Below are 25,581 nucleotides of genomic sequence, written 5' to 3'. Positions count from 1 at the left end.
AGCCTTGTGGCGACCGGGAGCCAAGTGCATCCACGCTCTTCCAACTCAAGGTCCGAGACAGACGCTACTGGAAATCCAGATGCTCTGGAAAACTGCCTGTGATGTGCAGGAGAAGCAACTGCCTGTGAGCCAGAGAAGACAACGGATCTTTCCTCCTAGATCTCCTCAAACGCTGGAAAGCCTCACAACCAGGTTGCTCGCATCTACACTTTGGTCTTTGGTTCCACCCAGACCTGAAGGCGCTGCCCAAGGCTTTTCCCCGCAGCATTGTAGATGTGGATGAATCGATCCCAGTTTCGTGCCGTACAATAAAATCATAGAATCATAGAATCACCAGGTTGGAAGAGACCCACCAGATCATCGAGTCCAACCATAAACCAATAAAAGCAATAAGAGCACCCAACCCGTCCCCTCCAGCACATTTACCCCGAGTTTTTAGCATAAAACTGTCCGGACTGGTGGCTCTAAGTCACCAGGAGGAGGAGGGACGGACAAGTCCCTGCTGCCCCATCGTTCAGCAATGCAAATCGCGGCGAGAAGAACAACTCCCACCTCTACTCACACGTCCTCCCTTCCTGCTGCCGTTCCGTTTACGAGAAGTGAGCAATCGTGTCATTAGTGTGAAGGGAAGTGAAACTCCCTCAGCTCCTCGCAGAGCGAAGCTCATCCCACCCAGCTTTGCCCTCGGGCCGGGCCAGGGGAGCCGACATCCCTGCTGCCGACATCTCATGACTCTTCTCCAGGTGGGTTGGTTGCCACCAGGGCTGGAAGCTCTCCGGAGCCTTCCCACGCCTGCCTCCCTTTCCCTGGCCTTCCGCATCCATCCTTTCCCACGGGATCCTCGTGGGACGAGCAGCAAAGCCAAGCCAGCCTGCGGGGTTCGGGGATGCGAGTGCCCCCTCGCACTCGGGGCACGTTCTCTCACGTAAGAAAACAGAAAAAACCCACCGGGATATGAGTTTCTCTGGTTTTTAAGCAAACTCCAACACGAAGGTGACGTCATTGTTGTATCCGAAACCTCATCCCTGCAGCTGAACCTGGGGGAGATTCAAAGCAGGTTTCCACCTTTCTGTTTGAGACCTGGGTTAACACAGGAGTGCGAGATGGGGTCAGCTCAGACAGATGCATCGATGAACAAAGGATTCCTTCCCCTCCTGTTTCCATTCTCCTTGTGGGATGAGCAGCCAGGGCTCTGCCAGGAAAGACGAGCCACGTCCCAAGAGGCACAGCACGGGGGGTGAGATTGGTGGGGTGAGATCGCTGGGCCGCAGGCTGACAGGGAAAAGCAGCTTATTCCCATATTAATGGGACTCAGGGGAGTGTGAAAGGTTTGTTCCAACCCCACTCCAGTGCCGCAGACAGCAATTATTTTCCCAGAAATAAGACAAAATCGTACACTAAAGATGAGATCATAGAATCATCGAATCGCTTGGCTGGAAAAGACAAAGCATCTCATCCACCTGTCTGTTAAACTCCTCCAGGGATGGGGACTCCACCACCTCCCTGCGCAGCCTCTGCCAGGGACCGAGAACCCTTTCAGGGAAGAAATGCTTCCTGATGTCCAATCTGGACCTGCCCTGGCACAAATTGAAGCCATTTCCTCTCATCCTATCGTCTGTCACTAAGGAGAAGAGCCCAGCACCCACCTCACCACAATGTCCTTTCAGGCAGTTGCAGACAGCGATGAGGTCTCCCCTCAGCCTCCTTTTCTCCAGGCTAAACAGCCCCAGGTCCCTCAGCCACCTCTCAGAACCTTGTTCTCCAGCCCCTTCCCCAGCTCCGTTCCCTTCTCTGGACACGCTCCAGCCCCTCAATGTCCTTTTTGGAGCGAGGGACCAAAACTGAACCCAGGACTCGGCATTTGGCTTTGTGGAATCTCACGGGTCCAACGTGAACGGATCCCTCTGCGGAGCCTCCCTGCCCTCAAGTGCGGCCACACCAGGGGTGTCATCGCAGCGAATCCACACCAACAGCTCCTTCTGTATTACAGCAGAGTTTATTTAATATTTCGTACAGCCAGCGTTGGTCGCCAGGAATAAGTTATAATCTTACATAAGTGAGTCCCCCCAAACCCACCCTTAAGGAATGTTCAACTTCCAGCATTTCTAATTTAGAGGGAGATTATTTATAGGGCAAGATGCAGTCTGAAGAATGGAAACCAGTGTTATTTTGTGAACCAAACTCCTCAGAACTTCTCAGGGTTTACTTGCATCTAATTGGATTCATGACCAAGTGCAGCAGCCACACCTTCCAGGACCGCGCTGCGAATACATTCACCTCGGGACACGTTTGTTTCCTGACGCTGGACAGGGTTTGTTTCCTTTCTCTCCCTGCTCCCTGCCCCAGGGTTGAGCTACGCAGATACAAACGTTACAGTCCAGTACAATCAATGCTTGTAACAGACTCCAAAAGCTACTCACACGCCCACCCCACTTCATTTATTCGGTTGCTCTAAGCACCTCTGAAAACATCTTCATTTCTCACTGTGTATTTTGTTTCGCTAACGCAGCCAAGCGGAACGGACCTCAACGTTGCCTTTAAGCAATAAAACACCACACAAAGCAAATAAATACTTTAAAATCCTTTTCAACGGCAATCCCACACGTGCTCTGTTCCAGTGCGGAATGTGTTTACCTTCCAGGTAAAAAACCACTCCAAGGACAGCTCATCAGCAGAGGAGCAGGAGCCTCACGCACCCGCTCGCCCCGCTCTCCTTGAGTTATTCAAGTAACATGGAGGGAAAATGAGCATCGGTCTGAGAGAAATTCCATTCCCTTCCGTGCTGAGAGCATTGCGAGTGTCCAATATGACACGATTCACATTCTCTAGCGCAAATAAAGCACAAAGAGCTTGTACAAACATTTCCTTCTCCCTCTCCGAAACGCATGGCCAGCTCTGAAATAGTTCAGACGGCGCTGGGAGACACCAGCCAACAAGAAACCAGAGGCAAGAGCCACCCGCGGGGCTAATGGACCAACAGCAGCGCCCCTGCGGCTCCCTGCAGCCCTTCCAACCTCCGAGGGAAGCGGTTTCACCACAAAGCCCCTCCTCACCACACCCCACGGCTTCCTGGCCTGCGGACGCTGACACCAAGGGGTTTGCACGTGGTGTTGAGAAAACTGGTGCCAGCGGAAAGCCCCAACGCTGAACCTGATCCAGAATCCCTATCAAAAGGCTGGAGAGAGTTTTACTCATCCTGACTGAAAACAGGCAGGTAAATACTTGGGTACTGCGGGATTTTAATTAAATAAAGAATAGTTCAGCAAGGTCTTAAAACCATTTAAGATGAAAACAAGGCCTGGATCCTGAAAGGGAACGCTCCTTCCTCATTACTTTGAAACATTTCACAACAGTGATCAGAAAGTGTAAGAACACATTAGAAATTTATGTTTCTGAGGTGGGAAGGATGACGCGCCCACTGCGGCGCTGCCCTTCCTCTCCCAAAGGGTCTGCAAACTCTGGCAAAATGAAACTCACGGGGAAAACGTTCGCATTTCCTACAGAGAACAAAACTGTGGCTACAGCGATGGAAGCTTTCCTGGAGGAGGACCCAGCGTCGCACCGTGCTCCACACAAGTGCCCTGAAACACTTTACGACACACGAGATGTACAGACACGAACGCGAGACCTGTCCGCTGTGCATTTTCCGATGCCACGCAACGTATTTTTTTTCCCTTTAAGAAATGATGTCCCAGTTAGAATAAAGCAAACCCTTTCTTTTAAGCTGCTCTTTTCAAGGTGTTCTGTATATACAACCCTTAAAATACACTTAAAAATAGCTGCACACGTTTTGTATCGTTACACCGGAGAAGGGCAGTCCAGACAGACCAAGATTCTCCGTGTGTTAAAAACTGTAAAGAAAACCCTGCCAGACGCGCGCTCCTCTGGCGCCCACGCTGACCCGAAGGAAGGAAGGGAAGGAACAAGCAGGTTTAAAACAGGAGTCTTTCACAAAACACGCTACGTACAAATCTCAGGGTAATTTCCTCGAGCAGTTTTATATCAAATCCTTTCTTAAATATTTGAGGTCACGCACTGCCACCTTAGCAATGAAATCTGTTGCAACATGCACGTGTCAGCTTCCCACTCAACCAACTGCAGCCCTGAGGATTTTTCTCGCCTGGTAGAAAGAGGAAATGTAACAGAATTCCTGAAGTCTGGCTGGTGCTCCGCTTCAAAACCCCACACGATTCCCTCGGTGGTTCTTGGTCAAACAGCCACACTCCGTTGTTTTCCCTCTAATACTCGTTTCCCTCTAACCAACATGCAGATTTCTCCTCCCAAGCATCCACATCTCGCTCGATGTCCCAACGGAACGATCCACGTCATCCATCCAGAGGTTTTCCCAGGTAGACCAAAGTCACTTCCGTGTTTCCGTACACAGCAGACACTGCTGGGTAGAGGCAAACTTTCGGCAGTCCTCTGAAGGCAACTCCCAGGAACTCGTAGCCCCTCTCGAACGCTAACGTTTTATCTTCCATGTCCAGGATCACTCGAATCCTTTCACCTATCTGGAAGCAGAGAGAGAAGGGAGGGAATTAAAAATGAACACATACAGAGAGTCAGCGTATCAAAACGGAGACACAAAAATAAAGCGTAAAACAGGTAATTTTAAAGCAAGGCTTCCGTGTTTCTTATGATTCCGTCACTCATGATTCCCCCATCCCTGGAGGTGGTCCAGGCCAGGGCCAGTGGGAGGTGTCCCTGCCCATGGCAGAGGGTGGAACTGGATGGGTTTTGAGGCCCCTTCCAACCCAAATCACTCCATGACTCTACGATTCTACTTTTCTGGCAAGGAATTCTCAATTTCACTCGAATGCACTTGGATCCCAGTAACTCTGCTGCCTGTTTCCACCTCCACAACAACAAACACATCCCCTCCCCTAGGAACCCTGCGAGAGCACCAGGAGTGAGCAGACTGCGTGCCGTGTGCTTCAGAACAGCTCTGGGAACCTGACAACGGCCTTCAGGTAACCCAGACTCTGTGCTGAGCTGTTTTTGAGCAGTGACTGCTCTTGGGAAGAGCAATTCTACAACAATGAACTTGTTTTAGAAAAGAAAGTGCACAAAGAAAATACGGCGCAATAAACTGCTCCACAGGGCTGTCACCAACAGGGACATTCCCTCACCAAGGCACAGGGGATTCCACGCAAACCTTAGGGAACCGAAGCATGAAAAACCTTTGACAGATACACACATGAGCAACACCGACGCCAAATGCAGCAAGAGGCTTGGACCTAGGCAGGTGCAGTGCTCCTTGTGTTTATCCAGGATACGATTTAAGTCACAACCACAAGTCCCAAAGCCCAGCAGCAGGTGCAGCAGGACACCTTCTGTGCAGCCTTCCAGTTCTTCCCCAGCCCCAACACATCTTCCTTTTCACCAACGCTCATGTGCGATTCCTTGAAGTCTGTTTTCTACAAGCAGATTGCTCCATGTGCCTTACTAAACAAAAAAAACCCCAAAACAATCCCTTTTCTGAGCTCTTGTCAGTTTTTATAGAGACGATAGCAACTGCATTCACCCAAGAGTGCCCATGCGAGCCGGAGACTCTTAGCTCTTAAACCCTTCCTCCTGCTGCTGCAGGAATCCCAGGACAAGGACAGCAAGGAGCAACCACAAAGGGTTGAGGCTGGAAAGCGCTGACTCAATTTGCACACGTTTGCAGATGGAGAGCGAGCAGAATCTTTTTAATTACAGTAATTTTAGAAATTATTGCAAAAATGGCAGGTGTAGCCTTCAGACAGAATTAGGTGCTCGGTGCTGAACTTGTCAGTGAAGTTTAGGAGTATCACACACGAGTTACCATAAAGATCTTCACCACGACCAAAACACGAGCTGATACTCAGGCAAAGCCACAGCACTGTGAGATGGAAATGAGAACGCACGCAGCTTAGGCTGTAACATGAGGAAATCCAGCAGCCACGATGCAGTTGGGCAAGCAGCCAGAAGAACAAGGATGAACGCTTCCATGGGGACGAAAAGGTGGGGCTGCCCTTGCTCTATAATAACATGAAGTTATCTGCACATCTGCCACAGTTCAGCCTCGGCCTAGCCAGTATCGGCAGCTAAAACCGAGCAGTTGGGCTCCCAATTCCCTTCCCCGCCTCGGAAAACGGGAAAGGGAAACAAGAAGAAAAGACTTGTAGGTTTGAAACTGAAACCACAGCTTTAATGAAATAATAATAATGATGAAAATAATAAGCAAATAATAAAAAAATATACAAATCTATGAACTCGCACCCCCTCCCCTCGATGACTCTGTCCCCGCTGGTGCTGCAGAGCAGGCAGGAGGGAAAGGGTCTGAGGTGAGGAGGGAGCTGGGCTCAGGATCTGGATTCAGGAACACACAGATCTGGGATCAGGGCAGACAGACAGACAGATCCTCAGTGGACATCGGCCATCAGAGAAGAGAGCGAGATCCCTGTAATCCCTCAGTTTTAGCCCAGTTTGGGGGCCCCTCTCCTGTCCGCCCCTCCCTGCAGGTGCCCCCCTTTCCCCCTTTCCCTTGCGGCTCCCCCAGCTCCAGGATGTTCTGGGTTTCTGTAGGAATAAGTCCAAGCACGGGCCTTTCTGCATCCCAGTGCCCCGTGCGATCGCTGCGAGAGACAAACACTGTCTGAAAGACACGCAGGTGACTCTCAGACAATGAAGTTACACAGAGGAGACTGAGCTGAAGTCAGAAACTCATTCTGCTTTACCTCCAACCACAACAACATCCCAGCCAAGGGATGTCACCTACGGGAACGCTGCCAGCGAGCAAACACGCCGCACTCGGCGTTGCTGCAGGTTTCTGCAGGAAGACTCTAACCAAAGCACTAACTCGGCTTGCGCTGCCGTGCAACAAAGGAGCAAAACACCACAGGCTGCCTGGCTCAGGGCAAGTCCTCACTTCAGAAGGCCACGACAGCCTTTACAGCTTTCATCTCAAACACAGCACGCACGGCAGGTGCTTCACACTCAATATTTGAGATACAAGTGTGGAAACAACGGAGGGTTAGGTGCAGGGAACAACACACATGGGTGCAGCCTGAGGAAGCCCACGGAGGTGGTTGAGCCACCATCCCTGGAGGGGTTTAACAGACGAGTACATGTCGTACTTGGGACATGGTCTGGTGGTGGACTTAGCAGGGAGAGATCAGTGGCTGGATTCAATGATTTTAAAGGTCTTTTCCAAAACCATTCTATGATTCTAAGCAGTAAATGAAGGAGGAAAGGCCTCACAAGGCAGAACCATCTCTCCTCTGCAAAGAAGGCAGAGAGACCCTTAGGTGGGCATTCAGGACCAATTCAGCGCACAGCTAGGACGCGCCAGGGAGGAGGTTCTCACCAGAGAGCTGCTGTCAGACACAGCGGAGCTTCCAGCCCGCACCAAGCCCCACTCACCTGGTATTTGGGCGCGTTATTGCACTGGGGGAAGCTGCCGTTCACCTCCCCGTTATGCAGCAAGTTATTGTCCACCAGGTTCCATCCCCAGCTCTGGTCGTCGCTCCCCAGCAGGGCCACGTAGCCCTGGCACTGCATGGCCGCTCGCTTGGTGGCGATGCCGATGACGGCCACGGTGCCCAGCGGGCCCTCCCACCACACCTCCCAGGCGTGGCGGCCCTCGCTGAAGCCGATCTTGGTCCGCGCCCCATCCGTGCTCTGGGCGATGGGGTTGCGGTGCAGCGTGAAGCCGTTCTTCTTGATGTAGACGTTCCGTGAGCAGTCATTGGTGCTGAAGGCGTGGTGGAAGGCACGGACCTGGGAGAGGAGGAGGAGGAGATGAAATCCTGTCACGCTTTCCAGGTCCCCCCACCCTTGGGTTCCAACAGTGGGTGGGCTAAGCAGCTGGTGGCGCCCCTGAGGGGCCGGGGGGTTGCTTTGGGGGTGGCCCCAAGGGGCTGGAAGGGTGTCCCTGAGGGGCTGCTGAGGGGCAGGGGGTGTCCCTGAAAGACTGGAGGTGTCCCTGAGAGGTTGGGAGATGCTGAGCAATTGAGGAGATGTCCCAGACAGTCTGTTGGGCTGCTGAGGGGGTGTCCCTGAGGGTGTCTCTGAGAGGCTGGGAGCTGCTAAGCAGCTGAGGAGACATCCCTGAGGGTCTGGAGTGTCTCCGAAGGACTGAGGGGTTGGCTGAGGATCTGGGGCGGCTGCTGAGGGGGTGTCCCTGAGGGTCTGGGGTGTCCCTGTGGGTCTGGTGGGGCTGCTGAGGGGCAGGGACGGCTGCTGAGGGGGTGTCCCTGAGGATCTGGGGTGTCTCTATGGGTCTGGGGGGCTGCTAAGGGGATGTTCCCGAGGATCTGGGGTGTCCTTATGGGTCTGGGGTGTCCCTGAGGGTCTGGGGGGCCACTGAGGGGGTATCCTCGAGGATCTAGGGAGTCCCTATGGGTCTGGGGGTGTGCTGAGGGGCAGGATGGCTGCCGAGGGGGTGTCCCTATGGGTCTGGGGGGCCGCAGAGGGGGTATCCTCGAGGATCTAGGGAGTCCCTATGGGTCTGGGGGGGCCGCTGAGGGGCAGGATGGCTGCCGAGGACGTGTCCCTGAGGGTCTGGGGGTGTCCCTGTGGGTCTGGGGGGGTGCGCTGAGGGGTAGGGACGACTGCTGAGGGGGTGTCACCGATGGTCTGGGGTGCCCCTGAGAGTCTGGGGTCCCGCTAAGAGGGCGTCCCTGTGGGTCTGGGGTGTCCCCGCGGGTGCGGGGCCCGCGGAGGGGGCGTCCCCGCGGGCAGGGCCGGCAGGGGGGGTGTCCCGGGCCCACCTTGCCCTTGTAGGTGGGCACGTTGCAGAGGATGTCGGTGCGCAGCGCCTCCTCGGCCAGGCAGCGGGCGGCCAGGCTGCGCCACACCTCGCTGTTCTCGTCGCCGTGCAGGACGCGGTGCCAGAGCTTGCAGACGAGCGCGCAGCTGCGCAGCTCCCGCAGCTCCAGGTACGAGAACACCAGCTCCAGCACCCGCCCCGGCAGCCGCCACCCCGGGCCGCCCGCCGCCGCCGCCGCCGCCCCGCCGCCGCCGGGGCCCGCCGCCATCGCTCCCCGAGCCACCGGGCCTCACGGCGAGGCGGCGGGGCCCGCGACCCCCGGGCCTCACGGCGAGGCGGCGGCCGCCATCGCAGCGCGGCGCCTGCGCGGAGGGACACGGCGCGGGAGAGGGGGGGTGAGGCGGCACGGAGGGGGCGGGGCGGAGGGATACGGCGCGGGAGGGGAGGGGGCGGGGCATATGGAAGGCGAGGGGCGGGAGGCGGCGCGCATGCGCAGAGGGGCGGGGCGCGAGGGGGCGGGGCGGAGGGATACGGCGCGCGGAGGGCGGGGAAATGGAGCGGCGGCGCATGCGCAGTAGGGCCGGGCGGAGGGGCCACGGGGTTGGGCGGGATGCGGAAGTGACGTCACGGAGGAGGGCGGAGCGGAAGCGGAAGTGGCCTGGCGCGGGGAGGTGAGGGCCGGGGTGGGCGCCGCGCTCGGTCGCGGTTAATCGGCGGGGTGAGCGAAATCAGCTCCAGTGCTGGGTTCAGTTCTGGGCCTCTCTCTACAAGAAGGATGTTGAGGCTCTGGAGCGGGTCCAGAGAAGAGCAACGAAGCTGGTGAGGGGGCTGGAGAAGAAGAGGAACGGCTGAGAGAGCTGGGGGTGTTTAGCCTGGAGAAGAGGAGGCTGAGGGGAGACCTCATTGCTCTCTCCAACTCCCTGAAAGGAGGTTGTGGAGAGGAGGGAGCTGGGCTCTTCTCCCAAGGGACAGGCGATAGGATGAGAGGGAATGGCCTCAAGCTGCACCAGGGCAGGCTCAGATTGGACAATAGGGAAATATTTTTCACCGAAAGGGTCATCGGGCCCTGGCAGAGGTTGCACAGGGCAGGAGTGGAGTCTCCATCCCTGGAGGGATTCAAAACGCTGTAGAGGTGGCAATTTGGGCCACAGTTAAGCAGGCACAGGGAGTTTGGGCTGATGATCGAACCAGATGAGCTGAGAGGGCTTTTCCAGCCCTGTAAACTACCTCCTTTAAATTGGTACCGCTTCTCTTAAAAAGATGCTGCTGTTTATACCTGAGTGTTCCCCAGTCGGCAGGGAACGGTTGCTACGCTAGGGACACCGAGTACACGTGTGCAATAGTTTAAAAGTTATTCACACAACTGTATGCTGTTAAATCACAGTTAGGGCAGTTGCTTCCAGCGTTAACCAGTCTATCCAACTCTCGCCAGCACAGGTTTCTTGTTCCAGTTATTGTGAGGCTGCTTTCCAAACTGATGTAGGCACGAGCGACCTAGCACGTCAGCACCTGGATGAACAGCAGATATCCGCGTGTGCTCCCAGCCAGGCAGGAGCAGTTTGACTTCTCTGCAGACAGGCTTTACCAGTTTGCCGTCTTCCCCTTGCACCTTTCCAGTACCTCCCAGTAGGAACCGTGCCCCGTCCTGGCTGATGGTGATGCTGTTTGAGCCAAGGTTTCATATGGGTGCTGAGCTGTAGAGGTGCCTCTTAATCACATACTGGAGTTTCCAGTAGTTCACATTACGGTCAACGGGACCATCTTGTGGCTTCGGGAAGGTTTCTGCTGCAAGGACACCACCACCAGCTCCACTTAGGGTTATTTTTATTTGTCTCAGAGGTGTGAAATTTGAAATTTGCTTTTTGGAACATGGCAGTCAAATGGACTGATGGACATTCGTCCTCTATATTGTGCTTGAACGTAAACACGGAGGGGCTGGTGGCTTCCGGCGCGGAGCGAGGTGAGCTCACGCTCTGGGATGGAGGAGGCACCCCAGTGGGGCAGCACCAGTTCCCCGAGGCAGACGACGTGACCTCCCTGGTGTTCTCTCCCTGCCATCCCACCAGGCTCTACGCCTCCCACGGAGAAATCATCAGTTTGCTGGATGTCCGATCCCTCAAGGAGCCCGTTGAACGCTTCCACGTGAATGAGGAGGAGATCAACTGCCTCTCCGTGAACGAGACCAACAGTTTCTTGGCTGCGGCAGATGACTCGGGGACAATAAAGGTTATGGACTTGGAAAACAAGAAAGTCAGCCGGTCCTTGAGACACTCAAACATCTGCTCCTCTGTCGTCTTTCGACCTCAGCGGCCTCAGAGCCTTGTTTCCTGTGGACTGGACATGCAGGTGATTTGCATGCAAGTAGATGGTTATTAGAGAAGCGAAAGGGTGACTCCCCACCTGCCTAACGAGGCGCTAAGAGATTTTCACTCGAACTTTCACTCACTTTCTGCACCTGCAGAAGCGCTCCTTGCTTTAACTGTTCCAAAGTGGCGTAGAAACCGTGTCGGGCTGTTTACACCATTTTCTACTCAGCGGTTCCTCTCCCCATTATTATCTTCCCTAATATTTACAGTCTAAAAGTGAGCAGGGTGGGAGGAAACCACAACATGGTGTAAAGCTGGCTTGTACCACGGTGTCCAGCAAAGCCAGAAGTTACCCCTAGTGATCAGTTATGGCTGGTGATGATCAGGAAAATGCAAAATGCTTGAAGCAGACAGGATGCTAGCAAGAATATTTGACTAGAGGTAGATAAGTGTCTTTCGAGGTATAAGGACAAGCCATTTTTATCATTTTCCCTTTGTTCTGATTAACCTGTTGGAAGTCTTCTAGGTTCTTTGCTTTTTACGCTTCTCTGTCCTCGTCAAGAGGAAACATTGTCCATTACACGCCACTCGTGGAAGCGTTCTGAGAAAAAACGTGTAAAGATTTAATGAAGTTTTGGGTCACATGGCCAAAGTTGGCCACCAAGAACAGGTGTTTTCAGTAATCCGTTCCAGTGGTTGACATGTAATGTCCTAATGTCTAATCTAAATCTTTCCCCCCTCCAGTTTAAGCCATTTCCCCTCATCCCATCCCTGCCCTCTCTGATCAAGAGCCCCTCCCCAGATTTCTTGCACCCCTTTCCGTGCTGGAAGCCGCTCTAAGATCTGAAGGTCTGACTCCCTGACTCTGCTGAGGGGTCAGGATGAGTGTTTGGGAATTGTGCCAAAAGGTTTGCTGTATAAATTCATACACTCCTCCTCCTCCACAGCCCTGGCTCTGCTAGAACCCGAGTTGTGGTTGCCTTTTTTGTTTACTGGCAGTGAAAGACTTGATTTTATTTAAAGTCGGTACTGGACAGATTATTAATTCATCCTTCTTTTCCCAGGTTATGCTGTGGAACCTGCAGAAAGCTCGTCCCTTGTGGTCCACCAACCTGCAGCAACGGGAAATGGAGGCAGACAGCCCACAGTCAGCCGGCCAGTTCCTTAACCCACCGCTTGCCCACTCCCTGTCTGTCGCATCGTGCGGCAACGTCTTTGCCTGCGGAGCTCAAGATGGTAAAGTCAGGATATTCAGAGTCACCGGTGCCAAGTTTGAACGGGAGCTGGAATTCCAGGGTCACAGCTTGGGAGTATCGCAGGTTCTCTTTCTGCCAGGAGTGTACTGGCTGTTGACTGGAGGAAATGACGGGAAAGTCTTGCTCTGGGATGTTGGCAGTGACATCGGAAAGCAGCTGAAAAGCCCAGCAAAATCCCTCCAGAGAAGGAAGGCCCAAGCACCTGCTTCCACTAGGAAAGATGGGAAACTTAACAAAGTGGCTTCAAATGAACCTGTTAAAGTTTTACCAAAGCTGACCATTCAGCACGGAGAGAAGGTGAACTGGCTCTCCTGCACGGAGATCAAAGGCTCCAGGAGAGTGTTAGTTGCTGATCAGAGCAGTTCTGTGTCTGTGTATCCATTGCCAGAGCTGTAAGCACTGAGGTGGCAAATTCTGCTTCTCCGAGTGTTATAAACGAGTCCAGTTACACCTGCTGCCCGTGAACAGAGCAGCAGCCCTGCTGCATCCTTCAGAAAAAGGGATTGCTGGGTGTTTGGGCAGCAATTCGTGGTGTGACTGGCTTTGCGCTGCGTTGCTGCTATTCGCTGCAGTGGTTTGTGGGGCTGGGAGTTTGCTTCTTGAATTTAACTGAAACGGGTTTTAATGCATTTGGGGATAATGTTAGTTCCTGCCTAAGCTGATGTAATTAAGGTTGGAGGAGGACATCCACGCTAATGGGGACACCTCCGGTGCTCGTTGAGGATGGTGAGAGCTATCAGAGGTGCCACCGCGTTGTGAACATTCGCAGCACTTGGCATTCCTCTCCTCACCGAACTGTGTCACAGCCGGCTGGAAGTGCCCATTGAGGGCACTACCTCTGTGGTTTGTCAGCAGCTGCATATGAGAGTGGAGAAGCATCAGCGAAGGAGTAATCAAATTACTTCACTGGTCGTTGGTAGTTGGGTTTCTTCACACTGGAGTGAGTGAAAGAGCAGGGGAGAATGTTAACGTCTGTTTAACGGGTCAGCTGTCGTATGCAGCGAGTTGTTTATCCAGGGAAAAAGAACTATGCTTGTCTTAATAAATGCTTTCTCTCTCTCTCTCTGCTTCCTTGTACTGTATAGCGCCAGGCTTCTGTGTTGAGAAGGGTTCTGCATCCCCATCATAGGGGTACGAGAGGCCAAAGGCACAGCTCTTCCTTCCCCAGAGACTTCCACCCTTTTCAAAGCCTTAGAAACGCAATGAGCAGAGCTTGGCGAGCTAGAAACATCTTGGGATTTGTGACTTGAAAGTAGGGAGAACATAACTAAGTGGGAACGCTGGATTTGTGCTGGGCTCTTCTCTCAAGTGACAGGGATAGGACGAGAGGAAATGGCCTCAAGTTGCACCAGGGCAGGTTCAGATTGGACCTGACCCGGGTGCAGGACCTTGTCCTTGATCTCAGCTGTGAAGACAGAGGATCCGTCCAGCAGCGAGGTTCTATATGGGATGTCCATGCCCATCTGTGTGCACCCACAGTCTATATTTGGATGCAGGGTCTATAAAAAGCCTCTGCACAAACAGCCACCCGCAGGAGCCAGATCCTTGTCCCTAGTGTCGCCACCTGCTTCAGGAGGGAGGCTCAAGCCCACTCTGGCTTTTATTCCTTCTTTTATTTATTCTCTTCGTGTTCTTCGGGAAGATGGCGAAGAGCAGCATCTCTCTGCACTCCCTGAACGAGACACTGAACAGGTCACCGAGGGGTCGTGCTCACACTGCGTGAGGAACAGGGAAGGACAAGGGGCAGAGGGAGAAGGGCAGGCGAGGGGAGCCCCAACAGGGCGACAAACCCGCGCTTCCTTGGCAATGTCCGTGGGCAATCCGATGGGAACGTGCACTGTGCGTGTCTGGGAAGGGAGTGGGGTGGGAGCAATCTTCTTTCTTGTAAGTTTAAAGGAAGAAAGTGACTGTCACTGAGGAACAGTGACAGAGGTGACGCTGATTCACCTTCCATTTCCAGAGCCGGCTCTTGGCAAGGGAGCACTTGATCGACATGTTCGTAGGCTTCTGTAAAATAAAACAGCCTGAGTCACCCCTGCTGGGGCCCGTCTCTGCGTGCTGCTGCGGTGACAGCACCGACGGCGATCGGAGGGTGGTGTGTGAGCCATGAGCACGCTCATCTGCAAGAGTGGGAAATGGGTCTGAAATTCTCCACCATTAGAGACAGGCTGTGTTCCCTCTCAGTGGGCTTTTCATATCTTTCTATTAAAGGTGCTGTGGAAATGATATCGAGCACCAGCTGGCAGACACTGTGAAATCATGGAATCACAGGATGGTTTGGGTCAGAATAGACCTCAAAGCCCGTCTAGTCCCTCCCCTGCCATGGGCAGGGACGCCTCCCACTGGATCAGGGGCTCCAAGCCCCATCCAGCCTGGCCTTGAACCCCTCCAGGGATGGGGCAGCCACCACTGCTCTGGGCAAGCTGGGCCAGGGCCTCCCCACCCTCACAGCAAAATATTCCTTCCCAAGATCTCATCTCTCTTTCAGCTCAAAACCATTCCCCCTCATCCTGTCCCTGCCCTCCCTGATCCAGAGCCCCTCCCCAGCTTTCCTGGAGCCCCTTTCAGCACTGGAAGCTGCTCTAAGGTCTCACCGCAGCCTTCTCTTCTCCACTTGAATAACCCCAACTCTCTCAACCTGGCCTCATAACACTACAAATAAAAACATGAATTGCCTCAAAACATATTAATGAAAAACTCTGTGCCACTGATGTTGGTGCCAACGGTTGAGACCCACAGACACACCCAAATACAAATCCTGTGTCTGGATTTACAACTTCTGAGACCTCTGCGCCAGGGAAGGGTCAAAAAGGCCAACAATGTCCAAAAAAGCTGAATATTTGGTGATTTGTGCAGGGCAGGAGGAGCCTCAGAGCCGGGTTTGGAGTTGCTCCCAGCACAGAGGGATTGTCCCTTGCTGTCCCAGCAGAGCACCCTGTGTCCTGATGGAGCACCCTTGCTTTCCACCCCGCAGGGTGGAGGCCCAGCTGCAGAGCGTGGCTTCTCGCTTCGTCGCCCTGGACTCCAGCCTGCGGAAGCTGGCGTGGAAGTTTGAGCTGCAGAGCCAGGCGCTGGAGGAGGAGAAGAGTCAGGAGGGCCTGTGGCCGGGTCTGCCGGTGGAGAGGTGAGGAGCTGCACAATCCAACCTGTGCAGAAAGCCTTCCAGTCAGGAAGCATTTCACGGCAGAAACATGGGGGGGAAACTACGTTCCTGTTGTTGTATTGGTTAATTGTATTTTATAGAATCATAGAATGGGTTGGGTTGGAAGGAACCTCAAAGCCCATCCAGTCCCACCCCTACCATGGGCAGGGACACCTCCCACTGGATCAGGGGCTCCAAGCCCCATCCAACCTGGCCTTGAACCCCTCCAGGGATGGGGCAGCCACCCCTGCTCTGGGCAACCTGGGCCTCATCACCTTCATTGTGAAGACTTTCTTCCTAATGTCTCATCTAAATCTTCCCCCTTCCAATTTAAAGCCATTCCCCCTTGTCCCATCCCTGCCCTCCTTGATCCAGAGCCCCTCCCCAGCTTTCCTGGAGCCCCTTTCGGCCCTGGAAGCTGCTCTAAGGTCTCCCCTGAGGCTTCTCTTCTCCACTTGAACAATCCCAGCTCTCTCAGCCTGTCCCCATAGCAGAGGTGCTCCAGCCCTCAGATCATCTCTGTGGCCTCCCCTGGACCTGTTCCAACAGCTCCATCTCCTTATGCTGGGGACTCCAAAGCTGGACCCGGGGCTCCAGGTGGGTCTCTCAGAGCTGAGCAGAGGGGCAGGATCCCCTCCCTCCCTGCTGGCCCCACGGCTCTGGGTGCAGCCCAGGACACGGGTGGTTTCTTGCAAGATGCTGGCATGATGTAAGCTGTCCTTCTTGATTAACTTACTGGGCTCCAGATGGCTTGATCGGAAGCCTCGAAACAAAGGAGCCCAAACCAAACAGTTCTGGAGAGATGTGTAGGCAACAGAAAAGGGTTGGGTTCACCAACACCACTAATTAGGGGGTGAGACGACCTGGTTTGCAGGCCACGTGTGAAGGCTTCAAAGGACAGTTCTGGTGGACGATGGCCCTCAAGGACTGCTCAAGAGACCCAAGACCCTCGAAGACCCCCACCTGAAATATCTGGGCATGCACAAAAGGGAGGAGGCATACAAAAGTAGTTCTGAGTGTGTAATTAATATGTGTAATTAGTCTGGGAATGCTAATGAATAGACATGGTTTCCTCCAACATACGAGGAACCGCCCGAGGTTTTCAGCATGCATGAATGGCTTGGACTGAGACCCCATCAATAAAAGACTCTTCTTGATAGAGAAATCGGTAATGAAGTGGCTTTGTGTTATTCCTAAGTTTTGATTTGTGGGGCTGGAACACTCCGTTGGGGAATCCACAGGTGTTTGTGGGGCTGGAACGCTCTGGTATCCCCGGGGAGGCGGAGGGGCTGCTCCATCTCTCCCGGCTGAAGGAGGAGGAGAAGGAGGAAGAGGAGCAGCAGGAGGAAGGGGGAGCAGAAGGAACAGAGGGAGAAGGAGGTGGTGGAGGAGGAGCAGGAGAAGGAACAGCAGGAGGAGGAGGAGACGGAGGAGCATCATCATCAGAAGGAAGAGGAGAAGGAGGAGAAGGAAGAGAAGGAGAAGAATGAGGAGAAAGAAGAGGAGAAGGAAGAGAAAGAAGAGGAGAAGGAAGAGAAAGAGGAGAAGGAAGAGAAAGAGGAGAAGGAGGAGGAGAAGGAGGAGGAGAAGGAGGAGGAGAAGGAGGAGGAGAAGGAGGAGGAGAAGGAGGAGGAGAAGGAGGAGAAAGAAGCACCACCCCCAGGAGAAGGAGAAGAAGGAGGAGAAGAAGGAGGAGAAGGAGGAGGAGAAGGAGGAGGAGAAGGAGGAGAAAGAAGCACCACCCCCGGGAGAAGGAGAAGAAGGAGGAGAAGAAGGAGGAGAAGAAGGAGGAGAAGGAGGAGGAGAAGGAGGAGGAGAAAGAAGCACCACCCCCAGGAGAAGGAGAAGAAGGAGGAGAAGGAGGAGGAGAAGGAGGAGAAAGAAGCACCACCCCCAGGAGAAGGAGAAGAAGGAGGAGAAAGAAGAGGAGAAGGAGGAGAAAGAAGAGGAGAAGGAGGAGAAAGAAGAGGAGAAGGAGGAGAAAGAAGAGGAGAAGGAGGAGGAGAAAGAAGAGGAGAAGGAGGAGGAGAAAGAAGAGGAGAAGGAGGAGGAGAAAGAAGAGGGGAAAGAGGAGAAAGAAGAGGAGGAAGAGGAGGAAGAGGAGAAAGAAGAGGAGAGGAGGAGAAGGAGGAGGAGGAGGAGGAGGAGAAGGAGGAGAAGGAGGAACACCACCACCCCCAGGAGAAGGAGGAGGAGCACATCGTCATCGGGAGGAGGAGGAGAAGGAGGAGCAGCCCCCTGCCCCTCAGGCGGAGGCGGGCGGCGGCCATTCCGTTGGCGGCCGCTCGGGGGGCCGTGCCGGGGAGTTTCGCCCCCGGTCCCGGGGATCCCGGCCCAGCCGCTCCTCCCCGCGCTGCTACCGGCGGGGCCGGCGCCTCCGCGCCCTCCAGGAGCTTTTCCAGGGCAAAAAAGGCCTGAATTGGGTGAATCCACCCCCCTGCGCAGGGCTCCCTCCGCGCCGGAGCCGCCTCCTGAGCCCGTGAGGACTTTGTTACGCTCCCGTAACCTAAAAAAACGGTGGGTTTGCCCCCTTTTTTGGTGTCTTTTTATTTGTTTTCTCTCCTCCACAGGGTTTCTGGGCCAAGAGGGCAAATCCTGCGCGGGGTCAGCGGTGCTGAGGGGTCCCTGGGCCGGGCGGCGTTTGCTCTGGCCCGGGCTCTGGGTTTTCGTTTCCCGCTTCGAGTGAAAGGGGGAAGGAGGACGAGCCCCTGCTGTGTAGGGGCCTGAGACTCATGGGGTGGGTTACAAGGGCCCTCAAAGCCATCCAGTCCCACCCCTGCCATGGGCAGGGACACCTCCCACTGATCAGGGGCTCCAAGCCCCATCCAACCCGGCCTTGAACCCCTCCAGGGATGGGGCAGCCACCCCTGCTCTGGGCAGCCTGGGCCAGGGCCTCCCCACCCTCACAGCAAAATCTTTCTCCCCAAGATCTCATCTCAATCTCCCCTTTTGCAGCTCAAAACCGTTCCCCCTTGTCCCATCCCTGCCCTCCCTGATCCAGAGCCCCTCCCCAGCTTTCCTGCAGCCCCTTTCCGCACTAGAAGCTGCTCTAAGGTCTCCCCGCCGCCTTCTCTTCTCCAGGCTGAACACCCCCAGCTCTCAGCCTGTCCCCATAGCAGAGTTTCTCAGCCCTCAGATCATCGTGGCCTCCTTGACTCGTTCCAGCAGATCCATGTCCTCCCTGCGCTGAGTGCTCCGGAACTGAATGCAGGGTGTTTTATTTCATCTTCAAAATATTCTGGAACCGGGTCTGTTCGAGAAGCAGCTTTTGGAGGATGTGCACCTGCTGAAAAATTGACAAAATGGAGGTTAAGGTCACAGTGGTGACGGATTCACTAGATGTGACTGTGGGTTGTTACTAACAGGGGGTCTGTGCTGGCAGGACTCCCACCTTCTGTCCCCTCTCTCCTCACCACCTTCTCGCTATCCCTGCAATTCCTGTTGCATCTCACAGGAAGCTGCAGTAGAAGAAGCTCCTGCAGATTCTCCTTGGCTTCTGAAAACACCGATATCCTCCTCCGAAAGCTGAGAATCTCTCAGATCATGAGCAAAAATAATCACATCAGCAGGCTTCTAAATGCACCAGTGTGTTAATAAAGCAGCTGTAAACCTGAGCAGTTTCTAGTTTCTCTCGTATTAATTTTTTTGTGAAGTAAAATGTATGTTTTTTTCAGGTCCTAGCGTTGTGCTGATCTTGCTCCCCTACCCCGAGTCAGCATGGCGAAGAAATCGCAGGCTCCGCTTTCCTTGTCCGACTGCCTCTGCCAAATCTGCATGGAGATCTTTGTGGAGCCTGTTACGCTGCCTTGCAACCATACCCTGTGCAATTCCTGTTTCCAGCAGACTGTTGAAAATGCCAGTCTTTCTTGCCCCTTTTGTCGGCGCCGAGTCTCCTCTTGGGCCCGGTACAACGCTCGCCGAAATACTCTCGTCAACTGGGAACTTTGGGAAAAGATCCAGAAGAATTACCCGAAGGAGTGTGAGCGTAGGATTAATGGGCAGGATTTGGAAGAGGAAAGTAAGTGAGATGTCATTTGTCCTGGGATGCCCTTGTGTCACCACAGCAGTTACGGTTGGTGGACTTTGGATGTTGTGAAATAAGGAGCTGTGTTTGGGTGCTGAGGCCCTGGCCCAGGTTCCCCAGAGCAGGGGGGGCTGCCCCATCCCTGGAGGGGTTCAAGGCCAGGTTGGATGGGGCTTGGAGCAGCCTGGGCCAGTGGGAGGTGTCTCTGCCTGTGGCTGAGGGTGGAATTGGATGGGCAGGAGTCTCCAAGCCTACAGGTGTGATGTGGGAGTAAACGAAGTGAAATCGGGTTAACTCCTTGCTTCTTTTGCTCCTTCCCCTTGTTTAGTCTTTGTCCCCCAGCCGCGGCACCAGCTGAGCAAGCCAGGGGAACTGAGACAGGAATACGAGGCAGAGATTAGCAAGGTGAGTCTAAAAATGCAGTTAACAACATAAATGCTGTGTATTTTGGTATTTTAATTGTTCCCACAAACAGCTGGGATAGTATTTAATGGAAAAGAAAGACACTTAAAAGGTCACAGCTGCTGCAAGCACGTGCTGGTCACTGCTGAGGCATGGATTCAGATTTTATCCTTTAAGGAAAAGGAGAAACTTCCTTCTGTTTGACATGTTTGAGTCCTGTGTTCAGTTCTGGAGTCCTCAGCACAGAAGGACACGGCTCTGTTGGAGCGAGTCCAGAGGAGGTTGCCCAGGGAACCAGGAACTGGATGGGCTTTAAGGTCCCTTCCAACCCAAACCGTTCTATGATTCCATGATTGACCATGAGTGGGTGTCTGCTGTGAAGAAGGCGGATTTGATACTCTTGGCCTGCTGTGTTGGGCTCTGCGTGTGTCAGGGCTCTGAAGAAAGTGCTTTCTTCTTGCACCTTGTGCTAACAGCATTACACCGGTAAAAGCAGGCTGAGGAAACACTGTGACCTAGCTTGCAGCCAGCCTTATAAAGAGTCTAAATCAGAGTTTTTCTGTGACCCGTGTATTTGGAGATCTTAGGTTTTGTCACTCATGTTTTCAAAGTCAAGTAGTTGAATTTTAACCTTGCATGCTAGCACGGTTAATGATGTGGTCTTACCAAAACCACATTGTAGGTCACTGTTACCAAAGTGACAGCTCTGCACACAGAATTAGTTTGGTTCTTCCACCTCTAGAAAGCTGTGTAGTTAAATGCTGGCTTTGAAGTGTCAGAGAGCCCTTGCAAACAGGGAATCGTTCATGTTGAAGAAGCCTCAGCTGAGAGGCTCTGGTGTGAAATGTGCTCGTGCAGTAGGAACATTGAAAAAAAACTGTTTTAGGTGGAAGCAGAAAGGCGAGCGCATGAACAAGAGGAGAACAAGGCAAGTGAAGAATATATCCAGCGCCTTCTGGCAGAAGAGGAGAAGGAGAACAGGCTGGCAGAAGAGAGACGGAGGGAGATGGAGAAGCAGCTGAAGGAAGACGAGGAGTTGGCATGGCAGCTGAGCAACAGCCTGGTGAGTTAAGATTAATGCGGGCAATAGAAGGTGGTGGCAGAGTGCAGCTGCTTTGACTGCTCAGAACAAAAGTTAAGATTTTGGCTAATGTAAAGTTTATTTTCACTGTAGTTGGAAGCTGTGGTCACCCCCTAGTACTTCAGATCCTGGATTGACCGTTGGTTTTTGAAGAAGCACCAGGAGGGTGGAATACCCCAAACATTTTTACCTGTAGCTTATGAGCTTGAAACATGTGGCAGATGTTGACAGGCTTTGAAACTTCACATATTGTGTTCAGTTTGGGCCCCTCACGCCAAGGAGGACATTGAGGGGCTGGAGTGTGTCCAGAGAAGGGAACGGAGCTGGGGAAGGGGCTGGAGAACAAGGGTTCTGAGAGGCAGCTGAGGGACCCGGGGCTGTTTAGCCTGGAGGAGGCTCTGGGGAGACCTCATCGCTCTCTGCAGCTCCTGGGAAGGAGGTTGTAGAGAGGTGAGTGCTGGGCTCTGCTCCTTAGTGAGTTACTGGAGCAAAACCTCTACCCCTTAATGCCAGGTACAGGAAAATGAACAGCACATGTAAAATTTTTATTCCGTTACTTACCGTTATGGAATTATTTAGGCAAAAGTAACTGTTTCTGCAGCAGAAGCAAAGTCCTTCTTCATTTTCTTTTTTCTCCAGTTTGTGTTGCGTTTTTGTTTTATTTGATGCTGTTTTTCCTTGTTGCAAAAGAATGAGGATTCCAGGACACACGTGCTCAGCAGCCCATCCCAAGCCGGCAGTCCCTCTGCTGAAACATCACCGGCTCATTTGTGCAAGATTAGGAACAAACCAAGCAGCTCTGGAGACATTCAAAAGTAAGAGATTGAAGTTTCTCTTCTTTAATTATTGGTCTGATTTTTGGAATGGTGTCCCTCTGCTGCATTTGCTTCTTTGGAATCCTGGAGTCCAACTTCTCTGGGGTAAGTGTAAACTGTTGAGGGTTAGAACATCTCCTCACAGGATAAGATGTAGGAGAGGGAGGTGCTTGCCCTTCTCTTGCTGTTTTCATGCGTCAGAGTGAACCTGAAGATCTTGATTAATGCAAAGTACTGACTATTCAAGTAAAACAAAGTTTATAAAGGTATATCTTTCCCCCCTTTAAGGTACCTGTCTCCAAAGGTTCTTCATAGATCAGCATCAGCGCCATTCTCTGGAACAGCAGAAAGAGGAAGGCGTGACTCTGGCTTTGTGGTAACTGGAATCATTTTGTTACAGATCTCAGTGTTGGTAGCTATGCATTATTTTCCCCTTGTCCATAGGATTGCCATCCCTATTTTCCCCTTGCGCATCAGCACCAGGCAGTTTATTTTGCCGTTCTTGAACTGCCTTCCACGTTCACGATTCCCCAAAGTGGAACAAACCGCGCTTGGCAGCCCCCCCACACGCACCTGCAGCTTACTTTGGTAGTTACCTTGCAAGTGCCTTACCTGAGTGTCTTCAGCGAGCTCTGGGCTGCAAACGACACTGTGTAAAACCACAGTGATGGTTCTGGAGCTCCCCGGAGGAGGCTACACTCTGTTTTTCATCACTCCATGTGTCCATCTGCCTGAGCTTCCCTGTCAGGCTTCAAAAGAGGATGAGCAGGGTAATACCCTCATTTAAGTCCTTGCTAAGAGGAGAACACCATGGTTGTGTTTTCAGTCCTTTAGCAAAGCTTCTGTTAGAATCGAAGTTAATATCCCAGAGTAATGAGCAGTGCAGCTGTAAGAAGCGAGATTGGCATTTTATTGGTACCATTGCCTTTCGATAAATTCACTTTATTATCAATCTCTCCCTTTTCTTCAGGAGACCAACAGCTATGAGGGCAGCAGTTCTGCATGGCAAAATGAGCAAGAGGAAATGCCAACGCTGTCTCCCCAACTAACCAGTGTGAATAAAGATTCCAGTGCTAAGGATTCGTTTTTGGAATTGTGCATGAACTATTTCAGTGCCTCAGCTTCAGGGGAAACTACTACTGGTAGGCAGGAAAAAACAGTGGGACCGAATTGTCTAGGAGACGAAGTTCCAGATGCACTTCATGGAATTGCAGAAGGGGAAGGGTCTGGAACGATTGTTCGTGGATCCAAAGGAGAAGATGATGGAATCGAGTCAGACGGTGGCAGTTTAACACGTGTAAAAAGCATAAACCCTGACATCTCTGACTGTAATCAGTCAGCAACAAATTCTGTGATGCCTGACAGCAAGAGTGCAGTGTGGGATATTGCACAGGTGGTTGGACGCTTGGATGAGGAGAAACCAGAGACACTGCTGAACTCTAAGGAGACTCCAAAAAGAAAGTCACCTGAGCTGCCAGCTGAATCAGTAGTGGACTTGTGTGTGCTTGACAAGAGGAGAAAAACTCTTCCAGAAGGTTCTGAGGATCAAGGGGAGCAGATAAATGATGTGAACTTGGAAATGCAGAGAGCCTTTGAGCAGGTGTTCTACGAGAGGCACGTGCAGGAGGAGCAGGACCGGCTTTTGGCTCTGCAGCTGCAGAAGGAGATTAACAAGGAGGAAAAGACACTGAATCGACAGAAGGGCTCTCCAGATGAGTACCTGCTTCGCACCAAAGCGCGTCAGGCTGTAAAAGACTCCTCTGCTAGGAAGGGGAGTTCTAAGATGGCAAAAACCTCGAAGGGACCAAAAAAACAGGCTGATACAAATCACCGCAAGAGCTGGAAGGGTTCTTGTGATGAAAACTGGCAGCCTCCTACCAGAGTCCAAATGAAATTGCCCGGCAGCAAGGGTGGAAAGGTTTTGAATTGCGTGGTCAATGCCAGCGACTCAAACGATATTTGTTCGCTCCCTAAGAACAAGCAAAAGACAATCCTTCAGATGTTTCAAAGCTCTGTTACGGAGTAGATCGACAGCACCACAGACGCATGGTGGGAGAGGAATGGAAGCCATGGTCGTGCTTTCTCCCATGTTACAAAGCTTCCTGGGAACTGTTCTAAAGTTATTTTGAGGGGTGTTGCTTTGAGTCACAAAGTTTTGTGTTCTGAGAAGTTCTAATGCCGTTCACCCCCTTGGAGAAATTTTAACTGGTCTGTTCTTGTTTTCTAGCGCTTACGTTCCCATACTTTTCAATACTGTTAGCGTTTAAAACCAAAAATAACTGATGGTCTTACCTGAAAGCGATCATTTGGTGCCTTTTATGGAAAGGATGCGCATTCCACAGAGGAAACAATCAAAAATGAGTCTGAAGCTGTACTCGGCACAGCCATGTTCTGTCAGACTAAATCCCAATTGCAGGCCTCCGTTTCATTGTGGAATTGCATTGCTTGACCAACAGTTCATGAGCGTAACGGACTGCCAGTCTTGCAGCCGCTTTTTCCCTCTCCGACACTAACTCCTTTCTTGGACAGGGAGGGGGAAAACCCAGGCCCTTCTCCCACTGTCAAAGCCAGGGGTCTTCCCTAGATGCCAGTGGTATAAGTGACTGTGGGTTGTATTTACCTCTCATCCCAGAGGTCGTGTCGGCAGCTCTGACTGCCCATAGGAAAAAAGGTCCTTTTTTTTTCTTATTGCTATTATTCCGCACCTTTATTCTTGTACGAGGATGTTACCCGTATGCTGTTTAATTTTCCTACTCGGACTGGCTTGAGTCTGATTAAAGACCTGTAATATTAAAAAAAACCCCAAAACAACAGTCTAGAAGACATTTGGCATGGAGAATTGTAAAGCAGAAGGTGGGGAATGACTGAAAATGGGAGTTTAATGACAATTAAGAGTCGCGTGACTGCCGTGCCTGGCCATAGCTGTGTTCCTCTCCTGTTTTTAGAGGGATTACCTGGTGCTCTCTCTGGTTGGGATTAAAGCATGATCATTCCGATTTGGACGTGGGAGAAGGTGAGACCTGGAGGATGTTGAGGCTGGTGTTGACCTACAAGGGGCGTGTCCCTAGACTAGTTTTTCCCTTGCTGTTACGAAACTGTTGTTTGGCCTTTCTTGCTCGTAATGAGATGCTTTTGTCCTGTACTTCTGGAAGGGAGCAAAGTGCTAATTTGCGTCGCCAAAGCGCGTGTGCTCTTCGTAGAGGCTCTACATGTGCACTTTTTTTGAACCTTAGGGATAGAGTTTAACTTGTTTCTGAGAAGTTTGTAACAAAATACATCAGGCGGTGGCTTCTATTATTTTGAGTTAGAAAAAACTCGAACTGATTCATTGTTGAAAGAGTGAGCAGCGCACTGAGCCCAAAGGGGAGTGGGGTTTTTTCTTTGCCCACGTGCCAGGAAGGGTGGCATTCTCCTAAATAAAAGCTGTGAGCTGCTCTTTGAGAAGGTCACAGCGGGTCACGGGTGGCAAACCACTCGCTTGGCCTCTTCGGCATCTTGGCTTGGATCAGAAACGGCGTGACCAGCAGGTCCAGGGAGGTTCTTCTCCCTCTGTACTTGGCCCTGGGGAGACCACTCCTCGAATCCTGGGGTCAGTTCTGGGCCCCTCACCACAAGAAGGATGTTGAGGCTCTGGAGCGAGTCCAGAGAAGAGCAACAAAGCTGGTGAGGGGGCTGGAGAACAGGCCTTATGAGGAGCGGCTGAGAGAGCTGGGGGTGTTTAGCCTGGAGAAGAGGAGGCTGAGGGGAGACCTCATTGCTCTCTCCAACTCCCTGAAAGGAGGTTGTGGAGAGGAGGGAGCTGGGCTCTTCTCCCAAGGGAC

At 52.6% G+C, this 25,581-nt stretch overlaps 5 protein-coding genes across 7 annotated transcripts in view; 3 read left to right on the top strand and 2 right to left on the bottom strand.

The window, feature by feature from the left end:
• Positions 1 to 25,581, bottom strand: part of SNED1 (sushi, nidogen and EGF like domains 1) — a 120,568-nt gene that overhangs the window by 3,274 nt on the left and 91,713 nt on the right. The gene's annotated exons all lie outside the window — the stretch shown is intronic.
• FBXO45 (F-box protein 45) lies at positions 1,978 to 9,115 on the bottom strand. Its single transcript, XM_069865280.1, has 3 exons — positions 8,736 to 9,115; positions 7,387 to 7,743; positions 1,978 to 4,511 (listed from the first exon to the last, which is right to left on the bottom strand). Exons 1-3 carry the CDS (start codon positions 9,000 to 9,002, stop codon positions 4,326 to 4,328), a joined length of 810 nt encoding a protein of 269 aa, XP_069721381.1. The 5' UTR covers positions 9,003 to 9,115; the 3' UTR covers positions 1,978 to 4,325.
• On the top strand, positions 10,056 to 13,357 carry WDR53 (WD repeat domain 53). Of its 2 annotated transcripts, XM_069864848.1 has the most exons (3): positions 10,063 to 10,694; positions 10,801 to 11,080; positions 12,105 to 13,357. In XM_069864848.1, exons 2-3 carry the CDS (start codon positions 10,964 to 10,966, stop codon positions 12,690 to 12,692), a joined length of 705 nt encoding a protein of 234 aa, XP_069720949.1. In that variant the 5' UTR covers positions 10,063 to 10,694; positions 10,801 to 10,963; the 3' UTR covers positions 12,693 to 13,357. The 2 variants fall into 2 exon arrangements, with proteins under 2 accessions (XP_069720948.1, XP_069720949.1); XM_069864847.1 differs by having other exon boundaries at positions 10,056 to 11,080.
• On the top strand, positions 13,778 to 16,601 carry SMCO1 (single-pass membrane protein with coiled-coil domains 1). Its single transcript, XM_069864888.1, has 3 exons — positions 13,778 to 13,988; positions 15,271 to 15,420; positions 16,313 to 16,601. Exons 1-3 carry the CDS (start codon positions 13,939 to 13,941, stop codon positions 16,446 to 16,448), a joined length of 336 nt encoding a protein of 111 aa, XP_069720989.1. The 5' UTR covers positions 13,778 to 13,938; the 3' UTR covers positions 16,449 to 16,601.
• Positions 17,633 to 25,109, top strand: RNF168 (ring finger protein 168). Its single transcript, XM_069864691.1, has 7 exons — positions 17,633 to 17,955; positions 19,113 to 19,456; positions 19,791 to 19,867; positions 20,751 to 20,927; positions 21,636 to 21,760; positions 22,049 to 22,136; positions 22,731 to 25,109. The coding sequence occupies exons 2-7, from the start codon at positions 19,156 to 19,158 to the stop codon at positions 23,784 to 23,786; spliced, it is 1,824 nt and encodes a 607-aa protein (XP_069720792.1). The 5' UTR covers positions 17,633 to 17,955; positions 19,113 to 19,155; the 3' UTR covers positions 23,787 to 25,109.

Source organism: Phaenicophaeus curvirostris, chromosome 10 (genome assembly GCF_032191515.1).
Source record: "Phaenicophaeus curvirostris isolate KB17595 chromosome 10, BPBGC_Pcur_1.0, whole genome shotgun sequence".
NCBI classification, from domain to species: domain Eukaryota; kingdom Metazoa; phylum Chordata; class Aves; order Cuculiformes; family Cuculidae; genus Phaenicophaeus; species Phaenicophaeus curvirostris.
Note: the sequence above shows the minus strand (reverse complement) of the source record. Positions and strands in the feature narration are given on the sequence as shown.

What these genes read in the sequence shown, in the direction of transcription:
- FBXO45 (XM_069865280.1), bottom strand. Translation starts at nt 9,002, where the DNA reads ATGGCGGCGGGCCCCGGCGGCGGCGGGGCGGCGGCGGCGGCGGCGGGC. An exon ending in TGCCCACCTACAAGGGCAAG is followed by an intron (nt 7,744 to 8,735) that starts GTGGGCCCGGGA and finishes CTCCTCTCCCAG; the next exon opens with GTCCGTGCCTTCCACCACGC. An exon ending in ATAACGCGCCCAAATACCAG is followed by an intron (nt 4,512 to 7,386) that starts GTGAGTGGGGCT and finishes CTCTGCTTCCAG; the next exon opens with ATAGGTGAAAGGATTCGAGT.
- WDR53 (XM_069864847.1), top strand. Translation starts at nt 10,604, where the DNA reads ATGGCAGTCAAATGGACTGATGGACATTCGTCCTCTATATTGTGCTTG. An exon ending in CCTGTGGACTGGACATGCAG is followed by an intron (nt 11,081 to 12,104) that starts GTGATTTGCATG and finishes TTCTTTTCCCAG; the next exon opens with GTTATGCTGTGGAACCTGCA.
- RNF168 (XM_069864691.1), top strand. Translation starts at nt 19,156, where the DNA reads ATGGCGAAGAAATCGCAGGCTCCGCTTTCCTTGTCCGACTGCCTCTGC. An exon ending in GCAGGATTTGGAAGAGGAAA is followed by an intron (nt 19,457 to 19,790) that starts GTAAGTGAGATG and finishes CCCCTTGTTTAG; the next exon opens with TCTTTGTCCCCCAGCCGCGG. An exon ending in GGCAGCTGAGCAACAGCCTG is followed by an intron (nt 20,928 to 21,635) that starts GTGAGTTAAGAT and finishes TTGTTGCAAAAG; the next exon opens with AATGAGGATTCCAGGACACA.
- SMCO1 (XM_069864888.1), top strand. Translation starts at nt 13,939, where the DNA reads ATGGCGAAGAGCAGCATCTCTCTGCACTCCCTGAACGAGACACTGAAC. An exon ending in CTGAACGAGACACTGAACAG is followed by an intron (nt 13,989 to 15,270) that starts GTCACCGAGGGG and finishes TCCACCCCGCAG; the next exon opens with GGTGGAGGCCCAGCTGCAGA. An exon ending in CCGGGTCTGCCGGTGGAGAG is followed by an intron (nt 15,421 to 16,312) that starts GTGAGGAGCTGC and finishes CCTGGTTTGCAG; the next exon opens with GCCACGTGTGAAGGCTTCAA.